A 10697-nucleotide genomic window follows, 5' to 3' on the forward strand; every position below is an offset into this window, starting at 1 on the left:
GTAGAATTGCATTTGCATATGTGTGACTGTGCACGCGCATATCTTTCCGTGTGCATGTGTCTGGATGTGTGGCTGTTTTTTGAACACCCACACACCCTCATAGAATGAGTGTGACTATGTATGTGTGCGTGTGTGTGTGTGTGTCTGAGGGGGAGGAAAGTACATGAAGTCAATGGGAGGGATGTAACATGCCTCACCAAGGTATAAATTACAAGAGTTTTGCGGTGCGTTGATAAAAGGTGTATGTTTGATCTGGGGACAAATCAAGCAGCTCTTTCATCAGCTACAGAACCACTTGTGAGTATAAGATTTTTTCTCTTACTTTCTTTCAACTTTTTATTTGACATTAGACCTAATAACTCTTGTTCAAAGTCATAAATTGGAACATGGATTAATATTTGTTCTTTGCTTCTCATTTGGGAGAGACTTCAGATTTCATAATGTCTTAAATTTGTATTTGCCAGAATTTGTCATATTATTACCAAGTATGATGCGAGTAAAACATCACGTTGCTAGGGGAGTTCACACCAAAATAATATATCATGAAGCATATACAAATGCATATACACATTTCACTTATTTTGTGTGCTTAGACAATGTACAGTAAGTCAGAAAATGAAAACTACACTATGTGCAATATGGACTCTTCATAGATGATGTCAAAAAGATTCAAAACTAAAGAAAATATCAATATCTGTTACATATTGTTTATTTTGTAGAATTACAAAATTCTATTTACATTCTTAAAAAAATAGCAAAATTTGGAGTGCTTAAGGTTTTTTTTTTAACTCTCATGTCTCTTGTTAATCATGATTTTGGTCAAAAAGTGGCATGTTGATTTAAAAAAAAATAAAGAAGTGAATTTGTTAATTTAGTGTATTCTAGTCAAATGATTTTTAGTATTTCTCTGTATCACTCCACAGAAATCACAAATACGCGCTGATGGGGCAGTTTGCGTCCAAACGTAACGTACTGGCCCGAGGAGTGCACTTTTCCACCAATGAGGAGGGACCTCCCAGGTACTCCTCACACCACTTTGATGGCAGCACTGTAAATCGAGGCAATGGGCTCCGAATCCCTCCCACCATCGTCGTCTCCGATGAGGAGTCCAGGTTGGTGCTGTCATTAAGAGTCCGTTTTCACATTTTGGACAGGCATTTTTTTCCTTATCAATAGGAAGAGCAGTTTTGCTTTCGTATCGGATTAGGAATGCGATGAATTGCCCAGCCTCCCGTGCTGCTGTGTTTTACTTCCAACGAAGCCATCAGGAAATAATGAAGAAAATAAATAGAGCTCCTTTCAACAGATAGAAGAAATGCTAATCAGCTGTGTCAACCAAAAACTGTTTACCTTAAAACAATATTGACACACTTAAAAAAAAAAAAAAATTCAGTACCATTTTTCTCATCATCTGACATAAAATCCAACTGGACTTTTATTGTTTGAGGTCTGGTGGGAATATCAATGTTTTGCTAAATACCAGAGTGATTTGTGACAATGATATTAGAGATATGATAATGATTCTCTTCAAAGTCAGAGGGCAATACAGACTATCAATCCCAGAATAAAAGCAAAATACCTTTTAAAGTAGATATTAGCTTGAGCCTGACCTCTAAACCAGCCCAAAATTAGGTTAGGGCTGAAATTATATGTTTGATGGTGAGTTTGGGTCAGAACCGGTCTTTGATAGTGTGTTTTTAATAAATGTACAGAGAAAACTAACAGAGAATGCCCAATATAAGGTTGTGTTAATCTACTGTCTATAGTTTAGAGGAGCAGGTAGTTTACTATGTTGAAAAGAGAAAGTTGTGGATGTTTAACAGACTGTATCAAATCCAGAGCTTTACACCACTAATGCATATTTGGCCTTGCCTTGCGCTGCTCCCATCAGTCACGCATCCTAGAAGATTTGCTCTTTACTCACCCTGTGCTTACAACAAGCAGCAAAATGGAGCTGGAAGGTATCAAACAAAAGCCATAGTTTTCTGACATGCTTCTGCATCTTGTCATGCAGCACATCAGAGCGTCGCGGCTCCAGGGCAGAACTGCGCAGGTCCTCTGTCTACAGCACCATGGACCTGGTGCCCCAGCTGGAGCATTACGCCAATACTTTGCCACGCCAGATGACAAAGAGCAGGCCGTCTCTTGAAACCCTGCGCAAGACATTTGAGGTACGTTTGTCCTTCAATTTGTGCTATTTGGCAAATTTATCCATTTTATTAATGCATTTTTCTTTACATCAATGGCAGCATATGGGAAAACATAAGGACTGAAGAAATGTTGCCCCTTTAAATGAAATGTAATAAATATGTATTAAAAATGTATTAATATTCAAACTGCAGCAGTATTATGTAAAATGTACTTTTTTTATATGTTTACATCTTGTTATAATCAAAATCACACTTGGAGTGTTGAGTTGAGTTTTTCATACATGTTTAAGAAATCCTTCAATCTCCCATGGCAACCATTCAGCTGTCCAAAATGTCATCTGAACCTAGCTCTACCTTCGAGGTGCAGCTCCTCTTTGGAGATGAAGTTTCCAAGCTTCCACCTCACAAAGCAGCCCTCTATATGCGACTCCCCCATTCAGCTCCTTCAGACTAGCCAGAGGCAATTAGCAAACACTTGATGGAACTAGCATCTGGTAAACTCATTATAGGAGCTACTACTCAGTGCAACGCTGGTAAAAATGCTGTTAAATGTTTAATAGAGGAGTCATGTTCTGATGACTTTCTGAAGACAGATTGTTGGGAAGAGAAGAACTTTCTTAAAGAGACAGAGGCCAAATTTTAAGGTGTTAAATTTCTTTTAAGTCACATTTGATACACATAATACTTTCATAACAACTGAAGGTAACATTTTGTGCTCTAAAATAACTGGATGTACCTGGAAAACACCTAATATCGCCCCTTTAAACAAATTATTTAATAGTTTAAGCCCGTCAGATGGTTCAGTTTCATTGATTCTTTCCTTTGCATTAAAGGTTGTGGAGATCGGAATGGACGGAACGTCCACCTCTGACTCCGGCAGCCTGCCGGCACCAGATATGGGAAACGAAGAGTCCGAAGATCCTCAGGAAAAAGCTCCCGTTAGATTTGGCTGGATAGTCGGCGTCATGGTGAGATTTTGTTTCTTTCATACTGAAATTAATGCGGGTAGCAGAAATTTTAAACATGCAACATTCATAAAAAAAATAATAAAAAAATCACATTTCTGAATTGGCAGCTAAATTATCAGCACAATCACCTGGTCACTATGGAAATATCACCCGGCTGTTTTCATTGGTCTTTGGTAACAGGTCCGCTGCATGCTGAATATTTGGGGGGTTATCTTGTTCCTGCGTCTGTCATGGATCACGTCTCAGGCAGGCATTGGTGAGTCATCGCTTCCGGGTTTTTGGAACTCAGTCTATTTGATGTTCTACCACTCACTGCACTGAATTTCTTCCTTCTTATCTTGAGAATATCTTGATTTTTATTGTTTTGTTTCTTTTATTATTTTGCCATTGATATTACTGGAACTCTCCATGTTATCAAAGGTAAATAAATCTGGAAGTTTCTACAAAATCTTTGACTGTTCTATTTAAAAATGTAAGAATTAAAATAAATGTAGAGCAGAAAACCCAAACACAATGTGGTAAAATGTTTTTTTAAAACTATGAATGTGTTATGGTTGTAATGATTTGGATACTTGATTTGACGTACACATCGTGGAAAGAAAAGGAAGAAAAGAGAAAAATAAAACGGCAACGGATTTGCTAAGTTATTTTCTGAACATGTTCAAGAAGAAAATAAAATACAAAAATGAGCTATAATTATGACTAATAAATATATATATTCCTCTGATGACAGTGCTGACTTGTGTAATTATCCTGATGTCCGTGGTGGTGACCTCTGTGACTGCACTGTCCATCTCTGCTATTGCCACCAATGGGAGGGTCGTATCAGGTGAGTCCATATGCAAAGTAATGAAATGTAAAAAAAATGTGGATCATTATAAATTAAAAATTATGCACACTATGGGAAATATGTAGCTTAGAGCAGTGTTTCCCAACCCTGGTCTTCAAGGCACACTGCCCTGTATGTTTCAGGTATTTCCCTGCTTCAACAAACATGATTTCAATTGATGGCTGATTAACAAGCTTTTTCTGAACTGCAATCATTTAAATGGGGTGTGTTAAAGCAGGGAGACATCTAAAACATGGAGGGCAGTGTGCCTTGAGGACCAGGGTTGGGAAACACTGGCTTAGAGAGCCATCAGTACAAACAAATTATACATCACTTTACTGCCAGACTTTAGAGGACTCTTCAATGTTTCACAACAATTTCAAATTCTTGTACTCAGCAGAAAAATCTGAAAGGAATAATGGCATGATGCATTAAATTTCTCTATATAAATAGAGAAAATAAAGACACTCTTTCAAAATTAAATTTGCACATCAAAATGAGCAAAGAAAGACAAAAATTCTTATTCTGATCCTTATTCAGTTTTATTCCAACAATCTGTTATTTTAAACAAAAAATGACATCAAAGACAAACGGATTAATTTTCTTCTGTAGGTTTATATAAATTACATTTTCACTGACCTCAAATTTGCGCAAATTAGAATTAAATAACGTAAATGGCAGTTTTGGAGAGAAAAAAAAACATGTTTAGATCTAATAGTCATGAACAAATGTTTACGCTGTGTTCAGGTGGTTTTTCGGCTGCATCAAAAGTAACGTATTTCAACGGAAACACTTACTTCACATCACATGATCAACATAATCACCAACCGGATGTTACTCCTAGCGAAAAAGATGAAAAAGACAAGTTGGTTGGCAGATTCTTAATGACTTATCGGGTGACCAAACTTATTCACGTGATTTTAACTGTATTCCTTATTTAATGGAAACATCATGATTGCAAATTTTTATTTTTTCAACATTAGTGAAATACCAAAAAAGATTTGTTTACATTTGTGGGATTAAACACAGCCAGAACTATGATAGAACGGTTTGAGTAAAACATGATGTGTTAATACGACATCGTCAAGTGTTGATAAAAAGTAGAATCCATGTCTAGACACTTTAATAAAACATGACATTGTTTTACTTTACATTTCCCTGAAAGACTTGTAGCTTCAGATTTTTGTCACCAGGAAAAAATTAAATTTATAATTTTCTTTCCACTTTACAATTGTACACTATTTTGTGAGTTGCAATCACACAAAATCACAATAAAACATAATAAAGTCTAACATGACCGTGTAAAAAAACAAACAAAAAAATGATGACGATGATGATGATGATGATGATGGGATAGGAATCATTTTGAGAGGCACCACATGTCTCATAGCTGTAAACTGTGTTTTATTATTTGAGTATTCTTTTGTTAGCTTTTCATTAAAATAGTCATTTTGTGTGTGTGTGTGTGCGGGTGTGTGTGTGTGTGTGTGTGTGTGTGTGTGAAACATTTTGCAGGCGGAGCATATTTCATGATCTCCCGCACACTGGGTCCTGAAATCGGAGGACCAATTGGAGTGGTGTTCTCTTTTGCAAACGCGCTGGCCTGTGCGCTCAACACTGTTGGTTTTGCAGAGGTGGTTCGGGATTTGATGCAGGTATGTCGATCTTTTTCATCTTGTGTCAATACTTGTTTTATTCAGACAGAAAAAAAAACATATTTATAAGTTCAGTGAGTATGTTTTAAGGTGATTTTAGTGTATGGCAAAAGAATGTGAAGGTTTTCATGCATATATTTTGGGAAATGATTTTTTCCATAAATGTTTTCATCGTATTACGCCTTTCATATAAAACCCCAATGTGTTGCATAGCTTTTTTGAGAATTTTGTCACTCATTTTAGGAATTTGGTGCCGTCATGGTGGATTCAATCAATGACGTTCGCATTATAGGTGTAATCACAGTCACGGTTCTTCTTATGATTTCACTGGCTGGAATGGAGTGGGAGTCCAAGGTGAGCCTATCCGTGGGAAATTTTGTGTGACAAAGCAACACTGTTTTGCTTAGTTCATGAAATGTTCTTTGACTTAATCATTGTTTTTAAATAACTTGCTTTGTGTTGTTTTCAGACCCAGATTTTATTCTTCTTAGTGCTTTTGGTGTCCTTTGCAAACTACTTTGTTGGCACCGTAATCCCTCCAAAAGTTGACAAGCAGGCTGTCGGCATCTTCGGATACCGAGGTAAAGAACTCTTCTCTTTTTCACAAAACACTTCATTTGACGACATAATTGGAAAAGCAAATCCTGAATCGATGTCAACGCTCTCTGCAGGTGATATTTTTGTTGAGAACCTCACACCAGACTGGCGGGGCTCTGAAGGAAGTTTTTTCCAGATGTTCGCCATTTTCTTTCCTGCTGCCATTGGCATTCTGTCCGGGGCCAACATCTCTGGAGATCTAAAGGTTTGAGTCTCAATGAGCTTGAAACAAGGAGCAACAAGGAGCAAGGTGATGATCAGCTTTCTGTTCGCAGGACCCTGCAACAGCTATCCCAAAGGGTACATTGATGGCTATTTTTTGGACAACATTGAGCTACCTGGGGGTAGCAGTAACTGTCGGTGGGTTACTTTTATCACATTCCTACCTTCGTCTTGTCTAATTATTGATTGGCTCAGTAAATCTTTGAGCTTGCTGAAGTTAGTGTTTGCCAATGGTAACTATCATTAAAACTATTGAAGATAATGAAAATGCAAGAGGTCATTTTCTGGTTTACCGTCCATGTAGTAAAGAAACGGTAGTTAAAAAAAAAAAAGCGATACGAAATACCAGAAAGCTCAGCTCAGACTCAGAGTATTTATTTTTTTCCAGGGTCATGTGTGGTGCGGGACGCCTCTGGAAATAAAAGCCACATCTTTACGGGAAACAACACGGACGGTTGCGTGGGGCTGGCATGTAACTTGGGTTGGAACTTCACAGAGTGTAGCCAGTCGCAGACCTGTCAATATGGACTCGCCAACAGCGTCAAGGTATTAATCAAACTCATCGTCTTGGATAGATAGTCTTGATTGTTTAACTTAAATGTCGTTCACAGTCTTTAAGCGTAGCTCTACAAAATGGTCTCCTGTTGACTTTACTCAAATATTCCAAACAGGTTCTTGGACAACTCTCCGGTTTCTACTACCTCATCACTGCGGGTGTCTTCGCTGCCAGTTTATCTTCCGCCCTGGGTTTTCTTGTCTCTGCACCTAAAGTCTTTCAGGTGAGACAGCATCCTGCTATAAAATTACTGAGTTTTATGACACTAAATTGTTTGTAATCATTGGAAAAAAATGAATTCCTGTCTTTGTTTTTCAGTGTCTGTGCAAGGACCAAATATACCCTTACATCATTTTCTTTGCGAAAGGTTATGGGAAAAACAACGAGCCATTTCGAGCTTATGTTCTCTGCTACTTAATTTCTATAGCCTTCATCCTTATCGGTGTGTGAGATGTGATATCTCTGCAAATTATTATTCGTATTTTACACAGGTTGATGGTGTAAATTTACATGTTGTCTTTTTGTCTCCCATGTGCCAAAACAGCTGAGCTTAACATCATCGCTGCCCTCATCTCTAATTTCTTCCTTTGTTCCTACTGCTTGATTAACTTCAGTTGTTTTCATGCGTCCATCACCAATTCCCCTGGTAAGTCACTTACCTTTTTTTTTTTTTTGAAAATTTATTTTAATTATTCTATTTGCAGTTAATATCATCTAAAATTTGTTATTAAATAATTGCTGTTGCCAGTGTCTGAAATTAGCCCTACCTTAGCATAGTGTAAATAACAAATACTCATAATGGAGTTTATTTTAAGAGCAAATTACATGCAATGAAGGTTATTTTGCACAAAATAAATACTCATAAAAACAAGACTTTATGCATAAAATACAAATAATCTCAGATTACAACTGTGTTTCTTTCAGCAAGGAGGATTGTTTAAGTTGGTGTCTAGATTAGAAAGTCTATCTTATTTGGTTGTTTGAGGTGTTTTCAACTGAAAGTAGTTTGAAAAATTAGAAATGTAGATTTTGGATTTGGGAATCACTTTCTGGAAAGGAGAAAATAATTTTAAATTGGGAACAGAGATAAAACAAATAATCTTCCAAGAAGTTAATAGGCCTTCTACTTTGTTCTAGTAAAGCTAACCTAAGTGAGCACATTAACATTTTCTTATGGGATTTATTCATTATATACTTATTTACTATTTTTTTTGTTTCCTACGAGCAAACACACAAAAGATGTCACACTGGATGCTGCATCACACTTGTACAAAACGTCTGGAACATTCTACTTGTTCTGACAGAGAATTGTAAATTTGAATAGTTATGAGTCATTTTAAATAGTCTCTGATAAAAAAGATCGAACATTTAAAACATGTTTAGACACGCAAAACAGAAAAAAAAAAGAAAAACAATCTGTAAGTCTTAACACTTTGGTTCCCCAGAGATTTTCCTATCTTTGCTAAGGAAAATACCTTAGCATTATTGACTTAATGCTAAGTCATTAATGACTTTTGCTACAAGTAACCAGAGGTGGATGGAGTACCCAATAAAATGTACTTAAGTAAGATTAACACTACTTCAACATAGTTTAAGTCAAGTAAATGTAAAAGCTTTACATTTACTTTCTAAGGAATGACTCAAGTAACAATAAAAAAGTATTTGGCAAAAAGTCTATTCAAGAACTGAATGACTATAAAAAACTAAAAAAAGATACATAGTCAGATGGACCAAAACATAAAGTTATGTGGAAATGTTGGTATTTTAAAGACAAAAATGACAATAATTCATATAAGTAAAAAATAAATAAAGCCAGGCAAAAGAAATTTGTTCCAAATCAGTTTCTTTCAATAGAAAATGTATGAAACTTTAACAAGACCTGCAGGTGTGTCTGTGTCTGGTGAAAACATGTTATGGTTTAAAACATGGTTAAAATGTGTTTGTTTTCATTCAGTGGATAGAAAATCCAGATATTTTACTCAAGTAAGAGTAGAAATACTTTATAATAAAATAAGTTAAGTAAAAGTCGACATAGTAAAAATACTCCTAAAAGTACATTTTTCAAAAAAAAGTATCTCAAGTAAAAGTAACTAGTTATACTACCCAACTCTGCAGGTAACTCTCTAAAGTTCTGCCTCTGTATGAGTCAGCTGGTTTAGCATCTCCGTTCACATAGCAGATTGGACAAACATGACCAACAACCCTTCTTAGAGAGGAATATCAAAAAGTACATCTGGTCATTTTAGACAAACTTTTAGCCCCACATTTAAGGTAGATAATGTGGGAAAACACGTCTTATTTGTCGATTCTTTCAGGCTGGAGGCCGTCCTTCCACTACTACAGTAAATGGACGGCTCTGTTTGGAGCGGTCATATCTGTGGTGCTGATGTTCCTTTTCACCTGGTGGGCCGCTCTGGTCACTTTCTGCATCATCTTCTTCCTCTTCGGATACGTCAACTACAACAAACCGAGTGGGTGCAGCTCATTGAACCTGAGCTCAGTTCAGCTGAGAGACGAACTGAAAACAAGCAGAAAACTTTCTGCTGCGTTTGCTCTTGCTAAGCCACTGCTTCTCTTTCCACAGAGATAAACTGGGGTTCGTCGGTCCAGGCAGGCACATACAACATGGCTCTGTCTTACTCCGTCTCTCTGACAGGAGTGGAGGATCATGTTAAGAATTTCAGGTGAGTCGTCCTAAAGAATATCATAGATTTTCAATATATTTTCATTAACACAATAATGATCCTTCCTTTGTTTACTCATTTTGTTTTATTTTCTTACTCATCCAATTTTTGTTTATTTTAATGGTATGCGGTTCTTTAAAAGTCCTTTGAGTAAATATATTTGCCTATTTATCCATAACAATTTGAACTTTCAATATCTAGCAAGTTATTTTCTCAATTTACCATCTATTAAAAGAGCGCCACTCAGATTAATTTCACTCCTTGCTATGGCGGGGATGAAGTTACCTTAACAACCCAATATTGGTTGGAAAGCGCAACGTCTCCCCTTTCAGAAACCGTTGGAATTTTTCAGATAGCGCCAAGTGTGGCAGAATTACGGAACTGTAAGTTTGGTTGTGTCGTTGGCGCTTCGGTTTGTCTGGAAGGGTTAACCAATGAACCGATTTTAAATTAGGTCTTTATGGATTTCCTGGCACATAGCAAAACTCATTTAATCCTGATTTTGTCAATTTGCATAACAAAAAAAGCTAAACAGGGAATCTGTTTATGGAACAAAATAATCTAATTTTAATAGAAAACAGTTTTAAATGTTTGAAATTCAGTCAACATTGAACATTTTTTCAGGTTGTTTTGCTGTTTTTCCTGATGTGGAAACAGTGTGAGTCTATTCTCTGCAACAACAGTGACAAATTAGTTTTCTTTTTGTTTTCTTTTTTTTTTTTTGGGTGGGTGGGGAGGGATCTTAATGTACAGAGCTTAATAAATACATACAACATGTCTGCCTTTTAGTGGAAATCACATTTAATATAATATTAACATAAAAGCTATAGGAGTGGCTATAAAAGAAATGATAAAAACTTTCTATGAGAAGATGGTCAAATGGTCCAATAAAGTTCATACTTTATTGAATCCCCTCACAGCGCTTTGGACTTAAAATGTAAAGAAATTAGATAGCCAGGCAAAAGTTTCAAATCATTTTGGCCAGGGCAAATTCCCGGCAAATGTCCAGAGCATTTACCAATTCACCCCCCCTTTT

At 36.5% G+C, this 10697-nt stretch overlaps 1 protein-coding gene across 1 annotated transcript; it reads left to right on the top strand.

Moving 5' to 3' along the window:
* Positions 1-233: 233 nt before the first annotated feature.
* Positions 234-9945, top strand: LOC103129297 (solute carrier family 12 member 3-like). Its single transcript, XM_016664952.1, has 17 exons — positions 234-297; positions 924-1112; positions 2015-2171; positions 2984-3118; positions 3299-3374; positions 3852-3947; positions 5463-5602; positions 5846-5956; positions 6072-6183; positions 6274-6404; positions 6475-6559; positions 6810-6967; positions 7093-7200; positions 7296-7419; positions 7522-7623; positions 9293-9448; positions 9562-9945. Exons 2-17 carry the CDS (start codon positions 943-945, stop codon positions 9663-9665), a joined length of 1965 nt encoding a protein of 654 aa, XP_016520438.1. The 5' UTR covers positions 234-297; positions 924-942; the 3' UTR covers positions 9666-9945.
* The last annotated feature ends 752 nt before the right edge of the window (positions 9946-10697 follow it).

The sequence above is a fragment of the Poecilia formosa genome, unplaced genomic scaffold, assembly GCF_000485575.1.
Source record: "Poecilia formosa unplaced genomic scaffold, Poecilia_formosa-5.1.2 Scaffold533, whole genome shotgun sequence".
Taxonomy (NCBI): Eukaryota; Metazoa; Chordata; class Actinopteri; order Cyprinodontiformes; family Poeciliidae; genus Poecilia; species Poecilia formosa.

Bases quoted from the DNA above. Each gene is read 5' to 3' on its own strand.
- LOC103129297 (XM_016664952.1), top strand. From the start codon at position 943: ATGGGGCAGTTTGCGTCCAAACGTAACGTACTGGCCCGAGGAGTGCAC. The intron at 3,119-3,298 runs GTGAGATTTTGT...CTTTGGTAACAG, and splicing joins GCTGGATAGTCGGCGTCATG to GTCCGCTGCATGCTGAATAT. The intron at 6,405-6,474 runs GTTTGAGTCTCA...TTCTGTTCGCAG, and splicing joins ACATCTCTGGAGATCTAAAG to GACCCTGCAACAGCTATCCC.